Raw genomic sequence first — 15,118 nt, 5'->3', positions numbered from 1 at the left:
GATAAAGCGCTATATAAAAAACAGTCCATTTACCATTTTAATTGTGCCATATGAAAATTATTTAGTTTTGCTCTTGTTATTATGGAACTTTCTGCATTCCTTCCTGTGCTGGCATTTATTTCGGGCCTTATTTAACCCGACTTAACGATCCCTTCTCATCCGCGTCTGTCTCTGGGCTCTAAATGACTTTCGCTTGGCTTGCGTAGTTAACTGGTAGACGCATTCCCACACCTCCAGCCGGCCTTTTATAGGTCTGATTCAGCTCATCGTGTGCTAAATTTGGGCTGCCGTGAAAGCCAGTGCTTTACAAGTAAAGCTTAGCAGATGAAAGTTGATTTGTACTTTTACTTTCAGTTAACATTTTATCAGTATATAATTGCTTGTTTTAACTATGTAAAAAAACAAAATTGTGGTTATTTTTAATTATCCTACTTTTTTGTTGACCTTTTTTTTTTTTTTTTTGCTTTTTAACTCTCTTTAACTCTGTATTTTACTTTTTTATTATTACGTCATCAAGTATTTTTTCTCCCCACCCCCTTTACTTATCTCCATTAGCATGTTAATCCTGAGGACATTCAAATTCAAATCCATAGTGACACTTAAATCAAGTTCAATAATAAAGAAAGTAATACTAATACACATCCTTGATGTTCGGTCATCTTATTTGTTTTAAATAGCTCCTTACTTTTCATTTGTCGCATTTGCAGTCGGAAACCAAGCTGTACAATGGCTCCGACAAGGACGTTTCCGCGTCTGGAGGCAAGCTCACCAAGAAGGAGTCCCTCAAGGTAAAAGCCACTCTTCAAATCAGCTTACACATTGTTTATCCGGACACACTTAAGACGCCAATGTGTTATGTATACCCTGATAACAAATTACGTCATAAGCTGTCATTGGAGAAACACATTAACACAATTTGTTTCCCATTTATAAGGGGAAATTAATCTTTATTTAATTCCATTGCTTAGCTTGTGGAACGTGTGATGATGTTGTCTTTAGGTCCAAAAGAAGAACTACAGGGAAGAGAAGAAAAGGGCGACAAAAGAGCTGCTCAGTACCATCACGGATCCTTCTGTCATTGTTATGGCCGACTGGCTGAAGGTAAACAAGACGAATTTTAAGGATTCTTACTATTAACAGTTTGAAGTAGCAGTCAGTGTTATTGTTAAAGCACACAAAAAAGTCAGGAAAAGCTTCATTTAGGATTTTTTTTGTTTTTTAACCTAAATAAAGGTACAGTAAATGAAACCTTGGTTCAACGCCAGAGAAGATAAAGATAAAAAATCAAATCAAATAAAAAATAAATATAATTATGTTAAATCAGCATTTTGTCTTTGACTTGATACAGTAACATTCAGTTATATATTTTTTTCACTAGAATTTTACTGTGGGAAATAAACCTGTAAAATGGTCGCCTGCAGATCCGCGGAACCCTGAAGAGCTGGACCAAGCTGTGGTGTGTGCTGAAACCGGGTGTCCTGCTTATTTACAAGACCCACAAGAACGGCCAATGGGTGGGCACGGTGCTGCTCAACGCCTGCGAGCTCATCGAACGACCCTCCAAGAAGGACGGCTTCTGCTTCAAGCTTTTTCACCCCCTCGAGCAGTCCATCTGGGCCGTCAAGGTCAGAATATTCGAATGCAACGCGAGAAATCCCTGAAAGCTTTATTCGGCCTCATGAGGACTAACACAGCCATTGGCGCACAGAAGGATCGCATGATAGTTGCATACATCAATGTTTAAAGAAGCAGAAAAAATATTTTGTATGATTTTCACATGTTTACCTAATATAAAAAAATAATTTGTAATGATATATATCTTAAAACGAACAGATGAAATTCCTAATATTATTTTTTGTAATATTTAGTATTGTGTTAATTAAATTTTTATTAATTTATACACTTTACGCAGTATCCAGTTATATTGCTTCAACTAAAAGCCAAGCTGAAAAAATATATTTGCTTTATAAATATATATATATATAAATACATACATATATATATAAAAAAATATATATATATATATATATATTATGGGTGTTAGAAAAAATTTATTTGGCAATATATCGCGATATTACAGCGCACAATTCTCGAATCGATTCGATATGCGGCCGAATCGATTTTTGAACATACATTTTTTTATGGAAATATTCAACAAAACTTCTTATTTAGGGTTAGGATTCACATATTAAGCATGGAAGAATGTTATATTAATGGAACAGTTTTGTATCGGGATTAATCAGTATCGAATCGAATCGTGACCTAAGAATCGTGATACGAATCGAATCGCCAGGTACTAGGCAATTCACACCCCTAATATATACATATATATATATATATATATATATATATATATATATATATAAATTATAACTTTACTGTAGCTGTTTCTATTTTTAAAGTGGAATCATTCATTGGAATTTGAACTCGTTGTTTTGTAGAAGCCTTGCGACTGAACCTTTCAGCTAAAATCCTAAATGATCCTTTTAACGATGTGGCACATGACAAAGGATGAGGCCATAAACCCATCCCGGATTATTACTTGGTCATAATGGAAGGATAAGAATAAGGTGAGCGGTTTAAATGCAAAATGGTCTTTTTGCCAAAAGACAATCCTTTGTTTCCCATAGATGAATTAAACAGGATGTGAATGTCAAGTGCAAAATTAAGCACCCAATCCTCTCCAACCATGATTGTGTTTGTAGTGCTTCCTCTTGATGATTGATTACAGCCGTCTACCTCCAAAACAAACACTTGAGCCATTCAATTTGTGGGACAGTTTCTCTACTATCAAAGCATGTGCATCGCCGGCTTTCCAATTAGTGCGTGTAAATAATTCAAGGTCCTTCCAGGGTCCCAAAGGGGAAGCGGTGGGGTCCATCACCCAGCCATTACCCAGCAGCCACCTCATCTTCCGTGCGGCTTCCGAGTCTGATGGTAAGACAGAAGCTGTCACTTGATGTCCATTTCTCTCCTTGTCAGAGACCAAATGTGCTTGCTTGAAGCTATTTATTGCCGTAGACATTGGCAGAGCTGTATATAAATAAAATCTTCTATAGTGATATTAATCTCACTTTCAAAAAGTTTGGTGACTCCTGGTCCAAACGATGCGGTAAGTCTTGCTAAAATATACAAAGGGAGTTCACACATTATGTAACTGTCCTTGGTGCTGATGCAAGCAACAACTTTGCAGTGTCTCTGTCCATGGCACCAAAACATGTGAAAACGGTTGCTTTCACACCAGGTTCCTGTTAAAGCAATGCATCGGGTGTTAATGGTAGAGCTGAGGTTTAATCTGCGAAACTCAATTGGAAAACAACATATTTTTGTGAGGGGAAGTACAAATACACAACCGAAGTAATGTGGTTGCACATGTGTGCACACCCTCTTAGATCTGGAGATGTGGCTGTGTTCAGAATTGACCGGTCACTCCCACATTCCAAAAACATGCATGGCAGGTGAATTGGACACTCCAAATTGTCCATAGGTGCGATTGTGAGTATGGTTGTTCGTCTCTGTGTGCCCTGCGATTGGCTGGCAACCAGTTCAGGGTGTACCCCGCCTACTGCCCGAAGCCAGCTGGGATAGGCTCCAGCAACCCCCGCGACCCTTGTGAGGACAAGCGGTACAGAAAATGGATGGATGGATGGATGGATGGATATTCAAACTAAGTTAATTAAGTTTGAGGTGAATGCTAAATAGCAAAATGTAAAATTATGAATACTCATCTTTTATTCTAAGAAGGTTCATGATGTTGTGTTGGAATTGTCTTTTTATTTTCATTGGGTTTTTTTTTGTTTGTTTTTTTAGGTCGTTGTTGGATGGACGCCCTGGAACTGGCCCTGAAGTGCTCCAGCCTGCTGAAAAGAACCATGATCCGCGAGGGCAAGGAAGACATGAGCACGGTGGCATCTGGAGGAGAACATTCCCTTAACTTCTACAGCCTCCTACGAGCCCACAACATGCATGGATTCCAGTAAATCGAATCTAATATCTCAATCTAGCGCGATTTCAAGTCAAGTTGTCCATATGACAAGAAAAGAGCCCCAATAAAGATATGAATTAATTACTTTGTCCTTTAGTATTTCACTTTACAACAGAGAGATGAATCGGATGTTTGATATTTATCATGTTTGTCTTAGGTTATAATGTGTTAAAAAAAAAATCGAAGGCCGCTCTTTACTTTGTCTGTGCTTTATTTTCCTATCCAGGTTCAACGACAGCGACCATTTGAAAGACCCGGACCTGTACTCCGACAAGTCCGACCGGGAGTGCGAGCCGGACCACGAGGAGTCGGACCCGGAAGGCCTGGAGAAAAGCGAGGAGAGCGACAGTGACACATCGGAGCGCCAGGACGACTCGTACGTCGACATGGACCCCAATGAGCATGTGCGGGAAACATCCTACCTGGAGCAATCTCACGAAGAACTGGGCGAGGTATCCAGTTTGTTTTATTACTTTTATTGTATTGTTTTTGTGGGAATAAATGTTCTCTGGTAGAGCTGCTGTGTCTAATTGGCACACGGGTCATTCTGGAACATTATGACCTTGACAGCTCACTAATTATAAACACCCACTCAGCTAATTAAGGCATTTTAGTGTTCCATGCTTTAATGAAGTAATGAAGTAATGGTGATTATTCCATTCGACTGTCTTGCAGGCAGGCGAGGCTGCCCAGACGGAGACGGTGTCGGAGGAGAACAAGTCCCTGATCTGGACTCTCCTGAAGCAAGTTCGGCCAGGAATGGATCTGTCCAAGGTGGTCCTGCCCACGTTTATCCTGGAGCCGAGATCCTTCCTGGATAAACTCTCCGACTACTACTACCATGCTGACTTCCTGTCCGAGTAAGAGTTTCCAATCCGTTGCACTGACTGCCATTTCAAAGTATTTCCCCTTGTACAAATTGATCTTTGACACTACCTTAGTAGAACACTTTAATCCACAACTATGATACTGTTGCCATCATCTTCATAGATTGTATCCCAGCCAGTATCATCGAGGTTGCTTGAAAGAAAAGAAACTGGCATTAAGAAAAAAAATGATCAAATAGTGCACTGCTTCCTAAAACTTGATTTAGACCAGGATTCATCTGAATTTTTATTTTTATTTTTTTACGACAAATTAATTGTAGTTCTCAGTGGTTTTAATAGATCGAATGAAGTTCCATTTATGCTTTATATCCATAATAGCTGAACAGACCTTTTACTGTATTTCATCTGTTTTGTGTTTACTTCCTCAATCAGGGCTGCGGTGGAGGAGAATGCCTACAACCGGATGAAGAAAGTGGTCAAGTGGTACATATCTGGATTCTATAAAAAGCCCAAGGTGTGGATTGTGAGCACACACACATGCTAATAAGATTAGAAATACAATCCAGTACAGTTTTTGTGCTAACGTGCTTCTGAACTGGCAGGGCTTGAAGAAGCCTTACAACCCCATTATCGGCGAGACCTACCGCTGCATGTGGCTCCACCAAAAGACCACCAGCAAGACCTTCTACATTGCAGAACAGGTAACAACACCAAAAAACACAACAAAGTGCCCTGCATTTTGGAGTGACTTTACAATAACTCATCTCAACTCAATTATATTTATATAGCACTTTAAAACAGCCACTGCTGCACAAAGGTGTTGTACAGTTAAACAATATTTAGGAACTTTTCAACCTTCAAAAAATATTTTTTAAACTCCTCCGATGAAACATCATCTTACAGCTCATTGAATGGTACCTTCGTCATGGTCTGAGGGGGATCTGTATCGCTTCTACTGGCACTAAGCAACTTTGGAAACACTGCCACACTAAAAACAACAACAATACAATGTGAACTGCTTTACAGCACTTCATTACAAAGACAGAAGTCGATTTGAACGTGTACGCGCGATTGCGGCTGTCATGGCAGAAGCTGCAAAACCCCTCTCCCCTCCCCCTTCTTCCCCCTTGCCACATTTGCCTCCTCGCCTCTCCCCGCCCGTCCACCGCCTCCCTGTCCCTTCTCTCTTGTCACCCTTCCTCCTCCTCCCCCCTCTCTCTGCTGCCCTGCCACCGCCCCTTGCCCTTCTTGTCGTCTCCTCCCCCGTCCCGTCCCCTTCCCCTGTCCGCCTTCCTCCCCCTCCCCTGGGCCGGGGGCTCCATCCATGGCCCCGGGTCTCGGGGCTCCGGGGGCCGAGCGGGCGGGTGGGGGTGTTGTGCCTGCCCCGCTCTGGTGAGCCTCCTGGGACCTCGGGCGGGCCCCAGTATCCGGGGGGCGAGCCCTATTGTCCCGCCGGGCTGGTCCCATATGCCCACCGGGGCCCCGGTGGTGGGGTGGGTGGGGGTTTTAGTGGGCGATTGTGGTCTAAATCTAATCATCCATCAAATGCATCAATATTTCATGAAATATGATGAGTAGCATTTAGTTGTATTAACATGCAGATGCACTGGCAACCAAGTTTTTTTTTAAATGTGCTGAGTGCCATAATAGACCTATATGTCAAAATTAGAACTTAACATTGATTTAGACTAGTAATGATCTAAAACATCTGCCTTTTTTCATATTCATTTACATAGCCCAGACAAATTCTCAGCTTTTTATTCATGTCTAATCTTTCATTACATCATTTCTATTCAGGTATCACATCATCCCCCTGTGTCAGCCTTTTACGTCAGCAACAGGAAGGATGGATTCTGCCTCAGCGGAAGCATCCTTGCCAAGTCCAAGTTCTATGGTACACGCATAGAGAAATCTTACGGTTAAAGCGTATGCTAGTTGCCTATTAACTCATTCACTGCCTGTGACGGCTATATACGTCAAAAATTAATTTGAACTATTTCTATTAGTTTTTTCCCACTTTTGTTAACAAGAGTTGAAAAACCTAGGGGGGAAAATATTGTACATTTAGAACAGATATCAAATTTGTGATTAATCGTGAGTTAACCAGTGAAGTCATGCGATTAATTATGATTTTGAAAAATGTATCGCCAGATGCCCCTAATTTTTAATAAACTTTTCTTTTTTTTTAAAGAAAAGAAAATATTATTTTAAAAATAATAATAAAATTACTTCTTTTTTTTTTTTTTTTGAAGAAAAGATTATTAAAAAATTAGGGGCGGCAGGCGATGATTTTTTTTTCGTAATTAATCACATAACTCACGATTAATCACAAATTTGATATCACAAAAAGTTACAATGAATTTTTGACGTCTATAGCCGTCAATGGCAGTGAATGAGTTCAATGTCTCTACAAATACTTATTTGGTTTTTTTTAGGAAATTCCTTGTCGGCTATATTAGACGGTGAGGCTCGACTCACTTTCCTCAACCGGGGAGAGGACTATGTGATGAACATGCCCTACGCTCATTGTAAAGGTCTGTGTGTGCCCATATTAAATATTTATACCGTCATTATTGATTGTGCACATCCTTCCAATACATTTCAGATGGAATTGCAATGTGCATTTTTTTTCACAATATAAAACAGTTCCCAGCTTTTTGTAACATTCTTACGTATTAAAAAAATGAAAATAAAACGATTAAGAATTGCAGTCAAGTGTTGTTACCATGACAACTGCTGGCAGAACCTGAGCTTTGCGACAATGCGGGCTGCCTGTTGACATCTTGCTGGCTAGTGCATGCGCAAAAGAATATGTAAATTATGGATTAGTATACAAGCCATAGTGTGTTCTTTTTACATGTCTTTGTTCTGATTGATCTTTGTCTTTTTCGTGCCCTGCTACTAGGCATCCTGTACGGCACCATGACTCTGGAGCTGGGTGGTCAGGTCACCATTGCGTGTGAGAAGACAGGCTACAGTTCTCAGCTGGAGTTCAAACTTAAGGTAAGACTTCAGAGGAGCCGGTGCACTGTCGTGGTATCTATCTCCTTTTCGAAATACGTAAAGTAAAATCATTTCACTTGAAAAGGCAGCAGGTACTTTACATTTAAATTTGGACTGAAACACCCAACCAGCCAGGCATATATGCAAAAAGGACATCGAGCAATCCCTGTTTAATTTAACTCTTTTTCTTTATCCCCCTTTTTGGTCAATTATCTTCTCCCGCCACTGACTCACGGCCTCGCAGCCATTCCTGGGAAGCAGCGACAGTGTCAACCATATCTCTGGAAAGATTAAGCTCGGGAAGGAGGTGCTAGCAACTCTCGAGGGACACTGGGTAAGATCCGCTAGACTCTGTGAAGGTGCAAGGAGGGGGGGAAAAACAGACACAAGGAATTAATTGCCTGGCACTGTGCAAAAGTGGGCCCCCTAGAGGCTGGAAGCAGTATTTGACACAGGAGCTTGCTGTGAAATAATTGCTAATGAATTGTAATGATTTTAGCATTTGCTCATAGATAACATATGAGGTGACTATTAACTCATTTACTGCCAATGACGGCTATAAACGTCAAAAATTAATTTGAACTATTTCTATTTTTAAAAAAATCCTCTTTTGTTAACAAGAATATGAAAACCTAGATTTTTTTTGATTGTACATTTAGAACAGATGACATTTGTGATTAATCGCAAGTTAACTAGTGAAGTCATGAGATTAATTACGATTTAAAATGTAATCGCCTGACGCCCCAAATTTTTTATAATATTTTCTTTCCTTTTTTCTTAAATTCATTCACTGCCGTTGACGGCTATAAACGTCAAAAATTTATTTTAACTATTTCTATTAGTTTAACATTTTGTTTCAACTTTTTTATTGTACATTTAGAACAGATATAAAATTTGTGATTAATCGTGACTGAACTAGTGAAGTCATGCGATTCATTACAATGAAGAAAGATAACCGCCTCTTGCCCCTAATTTTTAATAATCTTTTTTTTTTAAATACATTTATGGCAGTGAACTGTAACTGTATGCCGATTACATGGGCTGCTATTAGAAGCTTTGTAATTTGTAGTTACAGTCATTGTGATGGTGTACTCCATTAGGACAGCGAGATCTTCATCAACGACAAGAAGACGGGAACGGTGGACACTTTCTGGAACCCGACACCAGACCTGAGGCAGAGCCGACTCACACGCTGCACCGTCCCGCCCGAGGAACAGGGGGAGTTTGAATCAGAAAGGTGGCCTTTCGCATTTATAGAAAATGTATCGGCAGTTTTTGGGTGGTACAAATGTGCATCCATGACGTCGATCTCTCCCACTGCGGCTTCTAGACTGTGGCAGCACGTAACGAGGGCCATCAATAACAAGGACCAGACGGAGGCCACCAACGAGAAGTTCATCCTGGAGGAAAGTCAGAGGAAGTGTGCGCGGGAGAGGAAAGCCAAGTGCGAGGAATGGAACCCCACTCTGTTCGAGCAGGACCCCGTCACTGGAGAGTGGCATTATAAATATGCGGAGTGAGTCCAAACCAAGATGTTAGCATCATTTCTGCACCTGTGCTGGGTGGAGGGATGGATATTCAATTTTCCACAATGTGTCCCTAATCCTGAAATGTAACTGTCATTTTGTATTGACGTTGTACATAAAAGCACCACATTGACGCTAGTATGTGCATAAGTAACCGTTGCAAGCCAGTAGATTTACAAAAACAACCGCGAAGCTTATATTTTATCTTCAAAAGGCTGCATATTGGCGGTCATCATTGCAGTCGCTCTTCTCCTCCTCTTCTGCAGCACAAGGCCGTGGGACCCCCTCAACGACCTGATCCAGTTCGAAAAAGACGGTTGTATCCAGACCAAGGTCCGACACCGCACCCCCATGGTACGTTCTGGCAGTCTTATTAGTCTGAGTAACCAGGGGTCGCGGAGGGACAATTGCAAGTGCCAGGTAGGTTTTTTTCCAAAACATCTCGCCGCCGCAGCCACCATCTCAGCAGCTTCATTTTTTTTTTTTTTGTCTTCAGCACTTTTTTTTCCATCGCCTCCATGATACTGTTTTTGCCCTTTTTCTTGCCTTGTTCTGCCTGTGTCTGTTGGAAAGTGGAAGTGTGACTTCATCTGCTTTCCCTGACTGGATGGAGCATGAACATGTGCCGTAACAGCAGTGATAGTGTAGTTGAGTGTGTTGGAATCGGAGGTACTAAAAGTGTGCGTGTGCATGTGTGTGTGTGTGTGTACTTCCATACAGTCACTGGCTACGACATTAGGAACGTTTTTATTTTTTAATAGATTTTTATCTACGTACGAGGTGCATTGCTCTTGCATTGTACTCCATATGACAGTGCAGATGGTCCCGAATGTGTTCTCATGTTACGATCACTGTCATTTAGCTCATTTTAAATTTTTTAATGTGTTAATGATACAAATAGAAATTTTGCACATTTGGTCCATCCGGATGCTTCCCCCTCCCCCCCGCTCATTTTACTTCTTACATCTCTGCACCAGCCATCATGTTTGTGTGACTTGCATGTGTCACTTTTTTTTCTTGTCATGTTGTTAAATCTGTGTGCAGCATTTGTAACGTCAAACTTATTCTCTTTTAGCCAATGTTACATACTTGCTCAGCCCGCCATGCGTGTATTGTGTCCATGGTGTGTGTGTGTGTGTGTGTGTGTAGGTAACGGTGCCAAAGAGGAAACACAAGAGCGACAAGGCCAAAAGCCCAGAAAGTGGCTGCTCTTCACCCGAACTTGACCGACAGGACTCATCCGGAAGCGAACGTGAGACTCCTGTTACCGATTTTATTTTCCGTCCAAATTGTATAACCCATTGGGCTTGTTTCTAATGAAGTGCTTATTGCAGCTTTTAACTCATTTACTGCCATTGACGCCTATAAACGTCAAAAAGTTTTGAACTATTTCTATTAGTTTAACTCGCCCCCCCCCCCACTTCTGTAACAAGAGTATGAAAACCTAGACATTTAAAAAAGAAAAAAAAAGAAAAGATTATTAAAAATTAGGGGCGTCAGGCGATTAAATTTTTAAATTGTAATTAATTGCATGACTTCAATAGTTAACTCACAATTAATCACAAATTTCATATCTGTTCTAAATCTACAAAAAAAAATGTCTAGGTTTTCATACTCCTGTTAACAAAAGTGGGAAAAAAATGTTAAACTAATAGAAATAGTTCAAATGAATTTTTGACGTCTATAGCCGTCGATGGCAGTGAATGAGTTAAGATGTAATTTCCGAAATATACATACTTGTAGGACACAAGAGCAAACACAACAGCCGTCTGCGCAAGAAGGGTGCAGACCTCAGTGAACTTCAAAGTGCCATTGAATCCATAAAGCAGACACAGCAGGACATCAACAGGTGAGAGTTGGAACTGAGAAGCTTACACACGTCACACGCTTGAATATCATACTAAGGGAGACATATTCTGCATTTCATTTTCACAATTTGATACCATGCAGTTAGCTTGTAAAACATTAGTGACATACAAAATCCACAAAGGATAAAGAATGACCTTTTCCCATCCGCGCTCTCTCTATTTTTTAGAGTGGAAATAAACGGATATTTTGTGCGTTCTTAGGAGCATAAGCGTGTTGAGGAGTCGAACGGTAGGCCGGCCGGAGGGCACATCCTTTCTGCAGCAGCGTGACTACGTCGTCATCATGGCCCTCATCGTCCTGCAGGTGGTCATCAACTATATCTTCAAGTAGCAGTCAGCCATAGCAGAGAGACTGATCACAAACACACTCCAGTGTCGGTAACCGGTTTCTTTTTTTTTTTTGCCCTCTCTGCCATCGTCCCCAATTGTCTTTTCTAGCTTCTAAAATAGAAGATAATTATCCCCAAACTGGGAGACTTGTATTTATTTATTTCGTAGGCCATTCCGAAAATATTGTAAAGATTCACAGATTTCAAAGAGACTCTTGTAGAAAAGGAGCACAGCCGTTTTATCTGTGATGGGAATGGAACTACTCCATTAATGTCATCCTCCAAAAGACGGGGACATATTCAACTCCAGAGCCATGACTTCTCTCATAATGAAAGGACCTTTCATGCTAATATATTTGTTTTAATTATTATTATGTTCCATCCAAAGTGGTCCAACCGGTCTGCTTTTTTTGTTGTTGTTTACGACTGGATATTGACTCAAAAAAGTTCATACACACTTTTAAAAAAACAACAACAAAAACAATGTGACTGCTAATAAGTGTGGTACGCACATGTTGCAACTTTGTACAGTATTTTGTCTTCTGCACAAGCGCACTGGAAACGTCCAATATTTTTCAACATCAACTGATGAGAACTTGATGTTCATTAGTTCTTAAACTACAGTGACCACTGCCTAACCTTTTGTTTTGTTTTGTTGTTGGTTTTTTTGGACTGAATCTACCATGTAAGTTTAAGTGTTCTTAATAGCGAGAAGCTGGCAAAATTACGTGAATTATGTGAGGCTAAAAATTCTGGGACTCTTATCTAAAAAACAAAAACTGCCTTCTCAGATTTAACAGTGAATTAAAATCTGAATACTTTTGAAACATTCCTTAATTGTCTACATTTTACATTCAATATCCTCCCACAATATGAGCAAGCTGTTAGCTTATTTTAGTTTAGCGTTACCTCTCTTAACCTAGCTTAGCTCATCTTAGTTTACATAAAATACCAGGGAAGATGAGACAAGCTAGTGTACTTTTTGTACTTTTTTCCTCGGGTTAAAAACAAGCAAAAGCTCTGTTTTTTGTTGAGTAGAATATAATATATATATTTTACAGTCAGCTGTTACCTTGGGTGCATTCGGAAATATAGTCCAAGACCACTCTGCTCCACTCCGACTCAGAGCACTGGGATGCCGCTCAAACTGGGGATATGGAACAGCCAGAGCATCAGGCAGGACAAAGGGGAACTCTACATGCTAGTTGCGAGGGTTGTTGCCTGACGGGGAGTTTAAACAACCTCGGGTTTTCAGGAAAGCCCACTCTGCCTTTAGGAACACGCCCACTCTCAAAATCGTGTTAGGGCCTCAGCGTGAATTTCCAAACGCACCCCTCCCTTATTTCGCTTATCTTGTTTACTTAAGCTTAGCTTGTTAAACTTCCATTTTGGGATAAATTTAAAGTAAAAGCATTCTTATGTCGGTATAAGATGTGTCATCTTTTCTTTTGTCTCCATTTAGCTTACCTTTACTTGTTTCAATTTAGCTTAGTTTCATTCGGCTCAACTTAAAATGTAATTTTCTGGAGTGAAATATTATTTTGTTCTGCAAAATGTACACGCTACCATTCCAAAATCTGCAACGTCAGTATGAGCTTAATCTCAGTTTAGTTTAGTTTACCTTCACATTTTAGCTCATGTTAGCATAGTTTAGCAAAAACACTGTTACTATTCTTACACCTGTAAGGTCAGTATGAGCCGTACTGATGCAACTTCAAATTATTTTATCTTAGCATTGCTTCTTTTATCTTAGCTTCCTTTAGTTAGGTAAATTAAGTCAAATTTGAGGTGGTGAAATTGTCCTTTTTCTGTTCAATTTAAACAACGAGTCAGTCATGGAGACCAGCTTAGTCGTTAAAATAATTAGTATCTGACTTTGACATTGTTAATTATTGCACAGAAACAAACCTTAATTTCCTGATTGGAAATGTCAATTTTCCTTGTGAAAGTATAAACCTCTGAGGTGGGGCAAGTTTTTTCTTTACTCATCGCTTCCAGTGCTTTTGTGCCACAGTGAATTCTAGAATAGACACTTCAATAATTCGTGAGAGGGGGAGTAAACCTTTTTACTAGTTACTACAATCACCTTAGCAAACAGAGAAAATAGTTCTGAACATCCGTAAGTAGCAGCCAGTTTCAGTGTGTAGATGATTAGTTTGGTGTCTTGTTCACTGTGTATATAACCTAACAGGAATTCCTCGCAACAAGACAACTTTTTGTATGCATCACAATGTGTCCAAATGGTGTCAAAATTTAGTATACCGGCGGGTACAAGACTGGATTTACGCCATTCGTCATTGCAATATAAAAGGAAAAAAATGCATCAAACAAAAGTGTCAAAAAAAGCATATACAGTGGTGCCTTGCGATCCGTGTGACCCAATTTGCGAGCTTTTCAATGATACAAGCTGATGTTGGACCGAGTTTTTGCTTTGACTTGCAATAAAAATAAAAATAAATCATAACCATTATATGCTGGCATTGAACTCAACTATCTTCACAATAAGCAGCAGTTTGGTAAATAGTGAAGTCTTAAAAAAAAAGGGCTTCAAGCTGTTATTGCCACTCCCACTCAAGTTGACTAAACAAAAAACAAACCACATATCTTTGCCGTGCTTGCTTCGCTAAATGCTAACAAACAGACAGACAGAGAATGCTCACCAGCATGTATTCTTTATCATCTGCGAAAAACGACTAATATTACTGCAGCTCGCTGAGTCACTAAACAGTTCAATGTATATGCATTCAATTGGAATAGAGCACTCTTGGACCTGTCAGTGTAAATCCCGTTTTAGTTCCTCCTGGTTTCAATCTGTAATCTGGAAAGGTACCACAGGAAGACCGCGTAGTTTGTCGACGTTTACATATCTCGTTGCCTCCCGTCAAGACTGTTAGCGAAGATGGGGAGAAAGAAGACTTTGGTAGCATTGTCAGGGAGGCGAGTTAACCCGGCTGGCCCGTGTGTGTACCCGTGCGTTGTCTTACCATGCATCTTCATTGACTCGCTCATCTTAAAAGTTATCCAGATGTTCGAATGTGGAGAATCCTAGTGCCTTTTTTTAAAGGGATGAAGATGGAACAGCGGTGTTGTTGGAATAGAATAGAGGAGGTCGTGCGTGGGATTTGTTGTTGTTGTGTTGCAGAGCGGGCGTGCCATAAAAAGCCTTAGTAACGAGCCTGCCCCTGCATATTGCATTTCCTAAACTGGAAGGCGTCGCCATAGTAACGCACTCACAGGAGTCCAGATACTGATCCCTGAGTGACGCCACTCCTTGTCATCATCTCTCGTAGTATTTTATTTATTCTTTTGATATGTTTTGCTTCTTAGAACAGTTTTTTTTTTAACAATTGTTTTCCATGACCTAGTCACTGTATTTGTGTAGCTTTGTCACCTAAACCCACTCCTGTCCTGCATACTGTGTACCTTAATGTGTGTACTGACTTTATCCTCAAGGCACTGATAACATCCTGCACTTCTACATGTCACGTCACTTGTAATATACCACAAAATAATAATAATAAAAAAATAATGACATCCTGTGTGTTTTCTTGTGAAAAATATAAAATGGCATGGTGATGTA

The 15,118-nt window shown here is 40.2% G+C and overlaps 1 protein-coding gene across 9 annotated transcripts in view; it reads left to right on the top strand.

The window, feature by feature from the left end:
- The window catches only part of osbpl8 (oxysterol binding protein-like 8), a 50,778-nt gene extending 35,706 nt beyond the window's left edge, over positions 1 to 15,072 (top strand). For 7 of the 9 annotated variants that reach the window (XM_086059967.1, XM_086059965.1, XM_086059970.1 and 4 more), the window contains 19 exons: positions 708 to 788; positions 1,000 to 1,101; positions 1,422 to 1,625; positions 2,853 to 2,937; positions 3,811 to 3,976; positions 4,212 to 4,437; positions 4,661 to 4,845; positions 5,245 to 5,326; positions 5,415 to 5,513; positions 6,610 to 6,706; positions 7,248 to 7,346; positions 7,718 to 7,815; positions 8,060 to 8,149; positions 8,916 to 9,052; positions 9,146 to 9,331; positions 9,608 to 9,761; positions 10,491 to 10,593; positions 11,085 to 11,190; positions 11,411 to 15,072. In XM_086059967.1, the coding sequence (XP_085916093.1) occupies positions 708 to 788; positions 1,000 to 1,101; positions 1,422 to 1,625; positions 2,853 to 2,937; positions 3,811 to 3,976; positions 4,212 to 4,437; positions 4,661 to 4,845; positions 5,245 to 5,326; positions 5,415 to 5,513; positions 6,610 to 6,706; positions 7,248 to 7,346; positions 7,718 to 7,815; positions 8,060 to 8,149; positions 8,916 to 9,052; positions 9,146 to 9,331; positions 9,608 to 9,761; positions 10,491 to 10,593; positions 11,085 to 11,190; positions 11,411 to 11,540 (2,430 nt within the window). In that variant the 3' untranslated portion in view covers positions 11,541 to 15,072. The remainder of the gene's footprint in view (positions 1 to 707; positions 789 to 999; positions 1,102 to 1,421; positions 1,626 to 2,852; positions 2,938 to 3,810; positions 3,977 to 4,211; positions 4,438 to 4,660; positions 4,846 to 5,244; positions 5,327 to 5,414; positions 5,514 to 6,609; positions 6,707 to 7,247; positions 7,347 to 7,717; positions 7,816 to 8,059; positions 8,150 to 8,915; positions 9,053 to 9,145; positions 9,332 to 9,607; positions 9,762 to 10,490; positions 10,594 to 11,084; positions 11,191 to 11,410) is intronic. The other 2 variants (XM_086059966.1, XM_086059971.1) reach the window with 1 other exon arrangement.
- The last annotated feature ends 46 nt before the right edge of the window (positions 15,073 to 15,118 follow it).

The sequence above is a fragment of the Leptonotus elevatus genome, chromosome 17 (genome assembly GCF_054856555.1).
Source record: "Leptonotus elevatus isolate MCC_2025b chromosome 17, RoL_Lele_1.0, whole genome shotgun sequence".
Lineage (NCBI taxonomy): Eukaryota > Metazoa > Chordata > Actinopteri > Syngnathiformes > Syngnathidae > Leptonotus > Leptonotus elevatus.
The sequence above is the reverse complement of the archived record's forward strand: the minus strand, read 5'-3'. Positions and strand labels throughout refer to the sequence as shown.